Source organism: Clupea harengus, chromosome 16 (assembly GCF_900700415.2).
Source record: "Clupea harengus chromosome 16, Ch_v2.0.2, whole genome shotgun sequence".
Classification (NCBI taxonomy): Eukaryota; Metazoa; Chordata; class Actinopteri; order Clupeiformes; family Clupeidae; genus Clupea; species Clupea harengus.
This window is the reverse complement of record NC_045167.1, coordinates 14,174,685-14,189,654: the sequence shown is the minus strand read 5'-3', so window position 1 is coordinate 14,189,654 and position 14,970 is coordinate 14,174,685. Positions and strand designations below refer to the sequence as shown.

At 47.8% G+C, this 14,970-nt stretch overlaps 2 protein-coding genes and 1 long non-coding RNA gene across 3 annotated transcripts in view; 1 reads left to right on the top strand and 2 right to left on the bottom strand.

Moving 5' to 3' along the window:
• cog5 (component of oligomeric golgi complex 5) overlaps positions 1 to 14,970 on the top strand; it is a 78,323-nt gene that overhangs the window by 10,697 nt on the left and 52,656 nt on the right. The gene's annotated exons all lie outside the window — the stretch shown is intronic.
• gpr22a (G protein-coupled receptor 22a) lies at positions 1,438 to 4,610 on the bottom strand. Its single transcript, XM_031583275.2, has 2 exons — positions 3,990 to 4,610; positions 1,438 to 3,154 (listed from the first exon to the last, which is right to left on the bottom strand). Exon 2 carries the CDS (start codon positions 3,148 to 3,150, stop codon positions 1,789 to 1,791), a length of 1,362 nt encoding a protein of 453 aa, XP_031439135.1. The 5' UTR covers positions 3,151 to 3,154; positions 3,990 to 4,610; the 3' UTR covers positions 1,438 to 1,788.
• LOC116224179 lies at positions 4,634 to 6,603 on the bottom strand. Its single transcript, XR_004165485.1, has 2 exons — positions 6,410 to 6,603; positions 4,634 to 5,127 (listed from the first exon to the last, which is right to left on the bottom strand). It is a non-coding gene; the product is annotated as an uncharacterized LOC116224179 (long non-coding RNA).

Genomic DNA, 14,970 nt, shown 5'->3' with positions numbered 1-14,970 from the left:
GAAGCAGCAGCAGCAGCAGCAGCACTAGTAGCAGCAGCAGCAGCAGTAGCAGCAGTAGCAGCAGTAGTAGTAGCAGTAGCAACAGCAGCAGCAGCAGCAGCAGTAGTAGCAGCAGTAGTAGTAGCAGCAGTAGTAGCAGTAGCAGTAGCACTAGTAGCAGTAGTAGTAGTAGCAGCAGCAGCAGCAGCAGCAGCAGTAGTAGTAGTAGCAGTAGTAGTAGCAGTAGTAGTAGCAGTAGTAGTAGCAGCAGCATTGGGGCTTTTCATGTTGTGCACTCTACCTACAACTGCTGTGTGGGTAAATATGTGTGTGTTTTGTAAAGTCACCTCAGTGTCTGTGCCTACTACAACTGTTATGAGTTTCTGCAACCATGTTAGTAGTGTTGAGATGGACACTTAGCAGCGCTTGTGCATTGACATTCTGTGCGTGCCGCAGCACCGCCACCACCATGACCCCTGCTGAGAAATGCATGACCTTCCAATGTCAGCATGGTGATGCATGGGCTACCATGCTGAACAGTTATTATCTGATATCACAGGCCCTCGATATCAGGACCAAAACAATTAAAAATAAATAAATTACACAGGCTCCCCTGGGATCCCAAGGGCAAGTGCTGATATGACCCAGCCACTCATGACCACTTCACATTTGTGACACAGTCCCTTGGCTAGGGCTGCCCTGTCCGGCTTTTTGCCCTCACACCTCCAGAGAGCGACGTGATGTGACTCTTTCCCCTTCCTAGATCCTCTATAAAAACTGATAAGAGTCTGATTCGGCCTGCCAGACAACCCCAGGAGTGATTTTGAAACGAAGCAGACACCGACTCTCAGACCCCCACTCTGCGTCCAACCTCGCAGAGCGGCGGCCAGAGATTAGAGAGATGGCATAGCAGTGGAGCTCTCAAGCATACCGGAGAGGTTAAGGGCAACAGGAAAGGGCAAGTCAGGTGAAATCAATGATAGACGCAAAGAGACTAAACTCACGTCTCGTATAGGCCTACAGCACCCTTACTTTGGTGTTAAAGGGGTGACACTGACTCAGACAGCGGAATTAGCCGCACGGGCAAGTAGGTTGCTCCCTTTTGGCCAAAAATGGGGCTACTGATGGTTATGAAACCGTCTGAAAGGATGTCTCTCCCACTGTTGTGCGCCCACCATCATCTACCTCCACCCTCTCCCTGTCCCCATCTTCATCCTCAGCCTGAACCCCAGTCTTTATTCTCTGAGTTTACGGGCAGATTCAGAGGGCTCTCAAAGGACAGGAAAGGGATATGAGATACGCTCTATAAATCCTTGCGCCAGTACGGCTGCTTGATGCTTTATGTGATTTGCAAAGTGCTCTTGTTGGCAGAGAGAGAAACAGAGAGGGAGAGGAAGAGGGGAGAGAAAGACGGGAGCTGAGGAAAATTGGCACAGAGTACAACTGGATATCAGAACGTATTTCCACCTGTTTCAGGTTTTAATCATTATAAACAGGACAAATAGCACGTGGCCTCTCTTTCTATGTCTGTACATGGATGTATAAGTACTCTGCTATACATTACTCCTATATTTACACAATTTCATTTCACCACTATAACAAAAAAACACATGCAGTCTGTACACACTTTGAACTGTCCTTGACATCTAGTCACCATTACAATAAATAGTATTAAATTATTTGCTCCACGCTGTGAAACTGTGCAGGTAATACATGTCTGCTTTGGATATGAGGTTTCCCTTTTTCAGCGCATTGGTACCTGATAAAGGATCATTGACCTTAGCATGAGTTCAGTGTGAGTCTGATGGTTCACTCTACGTCCACAGACGAGAGACACTTTTGCCTGACCTCAGTCTCCTCGAAGGTTACCTTTTTGTTCCGTTTGGGGTCGATCCAGGAGTTATGGATGACCACGTTGTTGGGTGTTGGCTCAGCCTCCACCACGGACACCACCCTCTTCTTCATCTTGCTCTTGAGCACCTTCTGGAACTTTTGCCTGGTGAAGGCATAGAGCAGCGGGTGGAAGATGGTGGTGCCGTAGGCCATGACCAGGAAGCCCAAGCGCAGTCGGGCCGCCATGCCGCTGGGGCCGGTGCTAAGGATGATGGCATTGAGCACGGTGAGGGGCGTCCAGCAGAGCAGGAAGGTGGAGATGATGAGCAGCGACATGCGGAAGACCCGCCGCTGCCGCTCCCGCCTCTCCCGGTGCCGCTTGACGGCGCGCCGCAGGGCGATGATGACTGCCACGGAGGTGCGCATGGCCAGCGGCGGGTTCCGCGGTGGTGCGCTGCTCTGCGAGGCGTCAGTGGACTCGGGCTGGGCTGCCGACGCCGTCCCTGACGTCGTCATGGAAACGGCTGCCTTCGTGCTCTTGCCACGCACTTTCTTCTTAGGTGCGGCGGTGTGGAAGCGCGTGCCGATCCGAATGTTGAGCGCCTGCAGGATCTTGTAGTAGGTCACCAGCATGACCACCGCCGTAAAGAAGAAGATGGGGATCTGGGCCAGCAAGTGGTAGTAGAGACCCAGGTCTGTGTCATAGTGGTTGGCCCACAAGCCCTCCTCCTCGTACTCCAGGGTCTGGTTCCCCTCCATGTCCCTGCCCCGGATAAAGAAGCCCACCTCCATGAAGGGCACTAGGAAGCTGAGGAAGGACAACACCCAGATGGAGCCCAGCAGTGCCACGGCACGACCCATTGTCAGCACACGGTTTGCCGGCCGCACCGAGATGTCATATCTGTCCAGGGTGATTGCCAAGACGTTGGCTGCCGTGGCAACGCTGGCGAATGACACGCTGGCCTCGTGGAAGCAGCAGACGAGTGCCGCGTTGTCCTGAGGCGGCAGCAGCACTACAGCGATGGTGAGCGGGATACAAGCCACGCACACTAGCACGTCCAGCACATGCAGGTTCATGGTGACGATGTTGCTGACCGAGCTGACCAGGTTGGACTTCATGCAGTAGAGGACCAGCACTGTGAGGTTGCTGCTCAGGCCCAGCACAATCTCCAGCATCAGGAAGCCGGTCAGGGACACCTGGAAGCTGACCGGGTAGGGCAAGGTTGCATCCATGTCCTGGTCCAATGGGTCGGCGCTGTCGAGGACGGTCACGTTGTTATTGTTGTTGTTGATGTCGCTCATGGTGGCTTGGAGTTCCAGCACAGGAGGGGTATGCATTCTCCTGTAGGAAGGACACAACAAGGACAAAATTAGGACAAAAGTTAGAGGGATTGGAAGGTGTTTTGGTTGCGTCATTGGTTCATTGGCTGCACCCTTGCTCAGCAAAAGTTCACTGCAGTTGCTTGCTAATTGGGATACTTGGATGTCCCCAATTGAGACATGGTAGAGACGCCTTCTCATTTAATTGTGAAATACCTCGTCTGGCTTTTACATACTTCAGAGTTAGAGATCTTGAGTTACTCCACAGGCAGGACTGAGTGTGATTCATAATTTGAAGAGCAAGCTTAAGATGAGGAAGAAGTCTCATGTTTCCTAGTTATTAGCCTGGGAAAAAAATTAGTTTTCTCCCTTTGTGTCTCTTGAGTTCAGACTGCAATCCTCTTAGAAAGATTTATTAAATTTCTTTTGGTTAAAGTCTGCCCAGTTACACAACCCAGAAGTGCTCTCAAAGTGCAGGCTTTAATAGAGCCATAGAGGGTAATAGAGCCATGTTGAATAGTTAAGAAAGGTCATGGAAGCCATGATGGCAGCATCTTGACCTTTTGAACTCGATCAAACCTCAAGCACGTACTCAGGCAAACAAGCATGGTTAACTCATTCAAAATCAGTGTCATGGGATGTGTGGAACCTCAGAAGCGTGGAAGCTTCCTTTTTCCTCTCTTTTATGCAAATCTTTTTCATTTTAGACTGATACCATCTACTTAAAAGCAGACATAGCAACACCTACACACATACACGAAATACATACGCAGATAAACAGATACACATACACGCACACACACACACACACACACTAAATAGGCACACACAGACAAGCACAGTCGTGGGTCACTTACCCCTCCCTCTCCTCAGTCCTCCTCAGGAGCCCGTGAGCCAGCAGCAGCTCCTGAGTAGTCCCGACAGGATGTCATAAGAGTGCACCATGCTCGTGTCGGCTTCTCCCTGCTGTCACCATCCACTCCTGCCTCAGCAGTCCTGGCAGGTCGGGCTCATCCACCAGCACCAACCCCTTTTAGTCAGGCAGCACAAGCCGGCCCGAGGAGCTGCTAGGACTCTTGCTCCATCCAGCCTCAGTGTAACAGGACGGCACTGAGAGAAGAAAAGATGAGTCCAAAACAAATCAGGTCCTCGTGAGGAAAAAAAAAAAAGTAGCCCTTTGATTGTAGTTAAGGTCTCAAAGATATGATCTGGCCTTTGTTGTTGCAAACACACTGTATTCCTTGGCCTTCAGAGGTCTGTCAGAGGGTGACTGATGCACACAGATACCCTGCTACTCCTGCTCCAGAGCTGCGGGAGGGTCTGTGCATTGTAACATCCACGTGGTCGACGACATGAAAGCCTTTCTTGTGCTTTATGCACTTTGGCCTATTGTCCTTTTGTCTCTGTAGAAGTGTCCTAAAGGAGCGAGCGGGGACAGCGCCGGCAGGCTGCCTCAGAGCCGCCGCTCACATGCGTGTGTATTCCAAGTCGGGGATTTTCATCTGGTGGATGGTCAGGGTCGAGGGAGCGTTGGTGTGTGTTTTGTGTGTGCGGGAGATAATATGTGTGCAATGTCAACGAGCTGCAGTTAGTTATACTCCGTTTCCTCTAATGTGGTCTATCATCGAAACAATCTCTCGGGAAATCTCTCCCTTTCCCTCTGCCTCTCCTTCTCTCTGTGTCTCTCAGTTCCTCTCTCTCTCTCTCCCTCGTGTTTGTCACCGGGTGCTGGTTAAGTCCAACGTCTGTCCGCTCCCTTCCAGCTGCTTGAGACTCTTTGATCACCACCTGGTTCGCTGTCACACTGCCTGGGCCTGATCTTTGTGCATCTCAGCTGCACGTGGGCGGGAAGCCACACTCCCTCTCAGGAAGGTCATTAGCTCGAGAAAGGAAGTAATCAGCTCGCCGCATGGCACGCACTGCCCACTCCAGCTCGAGACGTAAATGGGCACACGTCATCCACGGCCAACGCCAGGCAGGTCACACTCCAGGCTCCTGAGAAGAGATACGAGAAAGAGGAGAACTGACTCATATCCCTCCCATCCTGTATTACCTCTGTTTAGCATCAGAGGTGCCCAGTCATCCACCTCTGTCGAGTTTTGATCTAAAAATATCTCAGAAGCGGCGTGTTATATGGCATAATTTACGTGACGAGTTTTACATGTGGAGTGGCTGCTGGTTTCTGATAATCCACACATTAGAGTATCTGTGGCAAGTACAGCTCTTATCTCTCGACTTCCACCAGCCTGGCCTGCTACGCAGTTTGTTTGTTTATTTATTTCATCTGCCTTTCTGTAATCATGCACTCTCGTCTCCCTCCCCTATGGTCTCTTTCATGCACTCGCTCAGCAAACAAGTCTTTAAAGCAGCGTGATGTGCGCCCCGCGCTGCATCCACTCCTCCGTCTCTTTCACAGAGACAGAGAGAGTTTTGGCACTCCACATGTGATTGGCAGGCGGGAGGAGCAGGCAGCCGGGGACCCGCTTTGAGAGGCTCTCATATGCGCTACTGCCCACACCTGCCAGTCTCGTACACACACACACACACACACACACACACACAAGCTCCACGTACTACACACACACAGGCACACAAACATGCATGCACATACTCATGTACATACTCATGCACACACAGTGACACACACACACACACACATACACATACACACACACTTATTTCACACTATCATCCTCAGCTAAGAGACGAGTGCCAGATGCGGTATAAGCTCAGGTAGAACACCTCTGCAAAAGGAGTTCTTGTATATTTAAGCAGTTAACAGTGATGAATTAATTGCCAGGGGAGCCATGCATTTATATCTAACACATGTAAGCATTTTTTGTCTACTATAAAAGTAAATATTGAGAAGGTGCAGGGTTTCTTCTGGCTGACACATTCCATCTCTCTGCCAAACCAGAATAATTGTTTTTAGAGTCAAGTCTCTCGTATAACACTCTTGTAAATAGCCTTGATTTGTATTTAGCGTACTTAAATTGTCCGGCACACACTGTCTCACAGTGTGCAAACGTATACAAATACACTCCATCTCTAACCTACTTTTGACACCATAGAGGGACAGACCCAGGTTTCATCTCACAAATCCCCAATCTTCAAAGGACATATTCATCTGATTACTCAGCATAAGACACACAGTCTATAGTGCCCTACATATTGTGAGGTGTAAAGAATCTACTATAAGAAGTGACTTTATTTGTCGCCAAATCCGTTTTCACATTCCATCTGTCCTTTTTTTGGGGAAAAAAAAAAGAAGTGTTACCTTGCTCTGCTGAAGTCGTCCGGCTCCTTTGTTCCCAGCGGTGCGGGGCAGAGTGGCTTGGTGGCCCAGATAGAGGGCAGTCTCGGGGGAAAGGAGTGGGAGCCGGGGCTGGAGCTGGAGCTGGAGCTGGAGCTGGAGCTGGGGCCGGCAGCAGCGGGAGGGCATCACTGTGTGGAGGTCTTGAGTCGCGCTAGTGCTCTGCCAGCTCTGTTGCTCCGGCAGCGGCTTTCTCTCTGGCAGCCTCTCTCTCCTCCTCTCTCTCCTCCCCTCCCTCTCCTCCTCCTCTCCCTCCTCTTGCTCTCTCTCCCACTTGCTCTCCTCTTGCTCTCTCTCTCTCTTGTCTCTTTTTCTCCTCCTCTCCTGTCTCGGAGCGGGTGGCAGATTGTCAGTGGGTGTGGGGCAATGAGCGAACCCTTGCAGTCTCTCTCTGTCCCTCTCTCTTTCTCTCTGTCCCTCTCTCTGTCTCTCTCTCTCTCTCTCTCTCTCTCTCGTGAAGAGTGTCACAGACGAACACTGGCAGTCTGGCTCTGCTTCTCCTCCCTCCCTCTCTCCCTCACTCTCACCATCCTCTTTCTCTGCCTCCCACCCTCCCTCCCTCCCTCTCTCTCTCTCTCTCCCTCCATCCTCTTTCTCTGCCTCCCTCCCTCCTCACTCTCTCTCTTTTGCTTTCTTTCTCTTGTGCTTTTTTCTCTCTCTCTCTCTCTCTCTCTCTCCTCCGACTCTCTGCTTTACATGATAGCTGCCCTCTGTTGATTGATTGGTTGCACACAGTAGACTTAACCCTTTCCTTACCAAAGCATACTACTGTGTTCTGACTTTCCCTCCCAGCTGTATGTGTTCCCCTGGAATCACTGACTTCATTTATGACTGTAATAGGTGTACTGGTCAAACAATGCCTCATACACACTGTCTACTGTCAACAGGAATGAGAGTGGTTGAGCGAGAGAGAGAATAAGAGTGAGTGAGAGAGAGGATAAGAGTAAATGAGTGAGCGAGAGAGAGAGAGAATAAGAATGAGGGACAGAGAAAATGAGAGGGATGGAGAGAGAAAATAAGAGGGAGAGAGAGAATGAGAGGGAGGAAGAGCGATGCATTCATTCATTGATGATAGTGAGGTGACACAGAGCACCTGAGGAGCCGCTTTTTACATGACAGCACGACAGGTAAAGAATAGCAGGTGGTTGCAGCACCTCACAGAAGCTGTCAGCAGAGCTTTAATGGTGTTAACCTAAATGTAAACGGCAGGGGTGCAAGCTGTCACTTGATGTTTGTACATTATTGTGTGTGGTTTTTTGCGTTGAAATGGAAATAGGAAGAGCCGAACATACTGATAGAAAGTCTGACTGTAGGTAGGGGGAACTGTCACACACTGTCGCCATGCCAACCCTTTGTTTGCCCTTCCCAGAGGACCAGGTGCCGTTACCTTGAAAAATATAAATGGAGATGCCTCTGCCTTGCTCAAAACCTTGTGACCTTTCAACAAGCCTTTATGTTTTATATCAAGACTGCAATTCATTTTACAGCTATTTCTGAAACATTCATATTTTATTTTTAATTGACTGATTTCTTTATTTCGCGTGTATTTTCAAGAGCTGCCCCTCGTCATATTGATAATTCAACCACTGTGATGTGCTGTTTATTCTTAGGGCAGCTGGCCCCAGGCAGTTAGATTCACTGGCACATTTCATACCCCAAAGCACATACAATTGTGGGTTATTTTTCCATATACTGTAGGTGATAAATGTTGACAGCATTAAGAATAAGGCCTTGGAACCTAAACGTCATAGACTATAGTAGATCATGGACAGCTGGTTAATATTTAATTTGAACCATAAATATTTTACTTCTATATACCTACAGCCTGTCACCTGAGACATTATGTGTTGATTTTTTCATTTTCCATCGCCGCCTGTTAAAACCATAAGTCGTGTATGAGAGGGGGAGAGACACAGAGGCCCAGACTAATCGTTTTCAGCCATATGCGCTTCTTAAAAATTCCCCTTGTGATATTCATGCTGCGGTTGTCTTGTCACACGTCCTTTGCCTAATTAGGCAGTTCAACGCGTCAGCACCATCCACGAAGGTGATGGCCATTATCAACTTGCCACTCCAGCAGTCCCTATGCATACGCTGATTCTTGGACGGCTTCCCATGGTCTATTCCACTTGAGTCAAATAATTTAAGACTGCTCCTGGCCGGGTGCGAATTGGCACATGCTCCGCAAGGAGAAAAGGGAAGAGGAGTTGGGTAAGGGAGGATTTGAGGGGGGAAATAGAGAATGGGGAAGTAGAGAAGAAAACACAAGATAATGGAAGACAGCACATAAGGGAGGAGAAGACTCATCATACCCCTTGCCAGTGCGCTGATGAAGCCGTGATGTGATGCGTTCAGAGGGATGGTTAGTTGCTTCAGCCCTTCAGGTCAGAGTGTGCGAACTGAGCCCAATGAGATCATGGTGATGTAGTCTTCTCGTATCTGCTCTTCAACGCCCTCTGTCCTTTCCTGTCTTTCGTTTCTTATTTCTCACTGGGAATAATGCCTAAAAGCCTTAGCCCACTATCCGACCTAATGAACCCATTAAACCACCCACTGCTGAAAGCTATGGTAGGCAACGTACTTCACAAGCATTTTCTAGTTATATTTATTGAAATTTTCTTTACATCCTGACAGCAATGAATGAATCAAATGCTGTCATCCGTGACAGTTGCAGGGCTGTAAAAAGCACCTCAACTCTTCCTGTCAGTTTTTCTGGCTGTATGTGTTAATTGATGAGTAATTTACAACATATCAGTGAAACTGATATTAGCAGCAAACGCAGTCTGAATATCCAAAAGAAGTAGACCTGCATAACTAAACATGTGTGGGTCTTCATATTGCAGTGTATGAGAAATTCAACATAAATAACTAACCCCATATTATGTTCTTATTTCAATGGCATCAATTAGCTTTATCTGTCAACCCCAAGTTCTCCACTGTATCATCCTACCCCTTCGAGTGTCCTCTGTTTCCACGAATATGACTACAAAACAGCGTTCTCTTTCCACGAATATGACTACAAAACAGCGTTCTGTTTCCAGTAATATGACTACAAAACAGGGTTCTCTCCGTGACTGAGTGGGAGTGGGGAGAGTCCGGTTTAGCAAGGGCCTTTGGTCAGGCAGTGTGCATTCATGTGTTATGGAGGAAGGCCTGAAGAAAGCGAATGGGATTTTTCTGGGTTTTATACTTTCAAAATCTAGCTTACTCCAACACTGCCTACCCTGTCTTTAAGGGGAGAGATGGATTTGGAGAAGAGCAGAGCATGGAAGGAAGGGAGAAAAATGGGAGATTGATAGAGGATGATTACTGAGAAATTACTCTAAGAAGACTGAGAAATACATAACAACAAGCTTAAAGCAGCAGTGAGGAACAATACAAAGGCCAACAACAGCACAGTTGGCACTGATAGAAGGCTTGCTAGTATGCTAACTCATGTCTTTTGGCAATATAGTTGGCAATGTCGTGCTGTGAAGCCTTACATTACCTTACATGTTTGTGAGGTGGTCTGACCCACACTACAGAACTGCATAGTACATAGCTAGGTGGCTTGTTGGAAGGCCAAGTGTGTTTGTCTGTCCTTCATATGACCATATAACATGAAACTTAACTTGAAGATGATAACCAGTAATAGTTGCTTTTAATGCTTGCTTACATGCTTCAAAAAAGGCAAATTGTTACACACTGTCTGAAAGATCTGTGGATGGAGACCAGCCAGGATTTAATGTCACTGTGCATTTATTTAATTCAATTCAATTCAATTTTATTTACATAGTGCCAAAACAATAAATTACTATTGTTGTCGTATACCATGTAGCAGGTAATTCTTTTTAGGTTTAATTTATGAGAAGCTGGTGACTCATTCCAGGTAAATTACCCAAATCCTCTGTTACCCATGAGCCTCCTTAATACACAGACACTTGTATTGTCTTGACTTGCAAACACCATTGGATACAGCCTGTTCCGATCTGTTCCATCTGATCCTTAGATGACTGGAGGAGCTGCAACAGGAAGTTTGCGCAAGGAAGTGTGTGTGTGTGTGTGTGTGTGTGTGTGTGTGTGTGTGTGTGTGTGTGTGTGTGTGTGTGTGTGTGTGTGTGTGTGTGTGTGTGTGTGTGTGTGTGTGTGTGTGTGTGTGTGTGTGTGTGTGTGTGTGTGTGTGTGTGTGTGTGTGTGTTCTGGCTCCTCTTTTCAAGCGTCTTACACGCACAGCAGACAGAGAAGGCTGGAGCTGCCTTTGGTCACGTTCCCCTAGTCCCAGAGGGCTTCTCTTGTGTGGGGACGCAATGAGGTCAACTCTGAGGATTGTACCAGGGGTGAGGGGTCGCCCGAATGCAGACCACAAATCGGAAAGACCTACAGCTGCAACAAGCCCTTCCTCTGACAGCCAAACATCTGTCTAAGGTTGATGAACCTTCACCCCTCCACATCAAGAACTCTGATGGAGGTTTTGCCAGACTTGAAATCAGAGAATATGCTTGGTCAAGGCACTTGTTAAATTTAGACCCAACAGACAAGACTCCAGACATGGATAATTGAGAAGTACAGTTCCGCTGCAAAGATTGTTAGAATTGTTATCTAAAACTTTGTGCATTTAGTCAATAAAAAAAAATAAGTACATAAAGGAAATGCATTAAAGACCTACTCCCTTAGTCACTGGAAAAATTCTCTGCATGTTTTGAGGATCAGCCAGTCTTGACAGGATGCCAGAGCCACCACATAGTGTAAACAAGGTATTGTCCGCCGCTCTGTGTCGGGATAATGGCCTACCCAGGGAGCGGGCGGTCACTGGAGCAGTGTTGAGACAGTGCGGATCACCCACACTGAGTTCTCACCGAGGGGGATTAGCATAGACAGCGCTCACCACCACATCCAGTCCTGGCCTGACTGTCCTTCACAATATCAACAGTAGCACCCCCACCCCCGGCTTACTGCATCCCCCAGTGGGTGGTGTGGTGTCATCTCTGCAAGTTGTCCCATCGGGAGCCTCGGTGGCCATCGATACGCCTCTCCTCCTTCCCATTCGGAGAGCAAGGACTTCCTGTCACGTCTAAGAGGAAGCTTGGGAAAAGGGCTTTCCCAAACATCTCTGAAACCCACCCCCAGCCACTGCTACCTCCTTTTCCCATCCCTTTCCCCCCCACGTCACAGCACATCCGCAGCCAGCCATCGTCACGGTGGGTGACCTTCAGTTAGCTCAGTGAGCTCACTCGTCCCCACCCTCCCTCAACCCACCTCCTTCTGTCTGCGCCCCCCCCCCCCCCCAGCCAAAAGCCCAGCCATTATCAGATCCCTCTGGAGCCAAGCTCGGACAGATGAAACAAACACTGCTCTCAATGTAAATTTCCTCGGTCTTATTCAATAAATATGGTTCGCACCAGCTTTCCAAGCCACACATCTTTCACGTCATAGCTATCGTCTGGCGTCTAATCCCCAAACAGTGTATGTGTCCAAGCACTTCATCACTGCTGAGATTGTGAGATTTTACCCACTGTAATAGATGCATATGTCCTGAAGTCAGGGTATTTGATTCCAAAGTCTGTCTCATCTATAATCTATCTATATTTCCATTGTCCTATCTCACAGAAATTACTCCAATCTAAGGCTTCCCCAATGAAACCTGCATGCAATTGTCACATGGAAAAGAGCCTTACTCTGCTAAGGTCAGGGAGCTGGAACCATTCAAAACATCAGGCAGAGAAAATAAGTTTTCACTTCAGCTAAAGGGTTATTACCCTGTGCATTGGACGGGACTGTTGTGCCTCCTGTCTCTTTCTCCCTCCCTGTCTCTGAGTGCTTTTACTGGTGTGTGCATCTCTTTGCTCCTCAACTTTCTTTAATCGCATACTCCTTGTCAGGGTCACACGTTTGAAGATGTCTCTGACGTATGTGAATGTTTTTAGACATGTCCGTGACCACTTAAAACGTCTCAGTGAGCCATCCAACACCAGTTTTACATCATCTTGGAGGACGTGATGGGGTCTAACTGCTTTTCATCTCCTCTTTCTATTTGAACTGGCAATTATTCATTGTGTCTGCTTCAAACAGGGGGCAAACGGCACCTCTCATCGCATTGAGCTGATTGCCATTTTACCTCCAATTCAAGGAGCGCCTGTGCTTTCCTCTAATCAGAAATGAATGGAGCTCCTTTGTTTGTGGAAAATTGCTTCACTGATTCTCAACACTATTGTCGCGGCCATATTGAATTTGGCCTAATGTGCCTCTTTATCAGTGCTTGCTTCCCCCTCCTTCCATGTAATGGGTTTAAAATTGTTCTTTTTCTACACTTTTACCCTCTTCTTTCTCTCCCAGTTTTGAGTCTTTTTGCCGTGGGCCACGCAAATAAGTTCCAGCCGTAATTCCAATTTATAGAAAGAGGGGAGTTTGGAGTTGGATGGAAAGCAGGCAAGTGCATTAGCTCGCCAGCATTCCTGCTTGGCCAAGCCGCCACCATGTTGAGTCAACACACGGCCATGCCATCCTGGATCCTGCCGGATTCTGCCAGATTACTCTGTGTATGAGTGTGTATAACTGTGTGTGTGTGTGTGTGTGTGTGTGTGTGTGTGTGTGTGTGTGTGTGTGTGTGTGTGTGTGTGTGTGTGTGTGTGTGTGTGTGTGTGTGTGTGTGTGTGTGTGTGTGTGTGTGTGTGTGTGAGAGGGAGAGAGGGAGAGAGAGAGTGTGTGAGCCATGTTGTTCCATCCAACAGAAGCAAGACATTTCCCAGGTCACCATAATCCTTTACATTGCAATTAGTTATTATATATTTATAATATATATATTTTTTTCTTTTTGTTTCCCCTCTCATTGATGTGTATAGAAGGAGATTGTGTACTGATACCTCATCTTAAGCCTGAGTGTGTGTGTGCATGCGTGCGTACATGCGTGTGTGTGTGTGTGTGTGCGCATTAAGACAACAAACAGAAAAGTCTGATGCCTCTCTGTGACACCCTGGCCATTTGGCAGGGCTGTGAATGTGGTCTGGCACAGGGCCCAACCAAAACCGGCTTTGGCCAAGCACTCATCTCTCCTGTTTCTCTCCCGCCTGTTCCTGTGTGGGTGGGTGTGGGTAAGAGAGAGAAAGAGATGCTCAAGGTCGTGTCCTGAATGCTTATGGAGAGAGAACGTCTGCGCAAGGTTGATCCTCAGGTTGTGCCGAGCGGCCCTGATGATGGAGATGTCAGCATGCAGCATGACTGACTCAGTATGGACACTTTTTGACCCCCCCCCCCCTCAGTGTCAGTCACACTGCGCACTCCGTGTCAAACAGTCCCAAAGACAAACACAGAAGCGCAAACATGATGTTGTGTTAACTGTCAGAGATCACAGCGGGGGTTGTTTTTGTGTTAAATCCCACTGCTTCCTCACCCTAATAGCTCTTGGTCTATTATTTTCCCATCAGAAAATTTCGTGTCACTCTAACATGCTTCAGGGGAAGCTCGCTCGGGGTCCAAATTGCATCCAATTTGGTCCAGCAGAGAGCTTACTCCTCACCTGGCGAAGCCAGTTGTCGAGGCATGTTTTGGGTATAACCTTGTAACCCTGCAGATTCATGGCATGTGATGGAGACCCCACTCTTACCTGGCCATCAGCAGCAGCACTAGTAGTAACATGTGGGTTAGGCACTATCACCTGGCCAAGCTATTTTAAGACACGCAAATGACTTCCTCTGACAGAAGAGGTTGTATTGCAATATGTCACACAAGTCCGGATGTTGCTAATGAGCACTGTGTGTGTGTGTGTGTGTGTGTGTGTGTGTGTGTGTGTGTGTGTGTGTGTGTGTGTGTGTGTGTGTGTGTGTGTGTGTGTGTGTGTGTGTGTGTGTGGAGTGTGTGTGTGGAGTGTGCACACACCTGTGGGACAACTGGCAGGTGTTGGCGTAATCACAGCTTTTAATTTGCGAATGTGAAACTCTGACCACGGCAAAATAATAATCACTCTTCAAGTGCGGTGCTCTAATGGCGTCCCCCCCCCCCTCTGTCTCTCTCTCTGTCTCCCTCCCTCTCACTGAAGCCCTGTCTGGGACTGCCAGTCAGATGTCACCATAAGTAGGGTTGCTCACTTCTGCTTCGGGCTTCCACAGAATTGTGGTTTAAGCTCGCTCCGCTTTTTATTATCAGCACAGCACCCTCAAGCAGAATCATCTTGATCATAGCTGGAGCTGAATATTTTGTCTAAATGATATGCAGAGCTTTTCGGGGAAATTCTTTTTAAAATGGTGTTGGCAGGGGTGTAAAAAATGTTTTATGGACCACAAACTATCCACAAACTATCTGCTATAAGCAATTGCAATAGTGTTCAAGAAAGTATGCACTTTCATTGTTCAGGCTTGTTTCGGACTTTAAACTTGAACTAAAATCCAGATTCACTACATGGTGTCAACATGTTGAGTTAATAATGCATCATTATATTGTAATGGACCAAGAATGAACAGTGTTGGGGCTTCTTCTAGTAACATACTGAGGTTTGAATTGTCTGCTGTTTCTCAAGTTTAGTTCATATGATTGTATGCCCTGCCCTGGTGGGA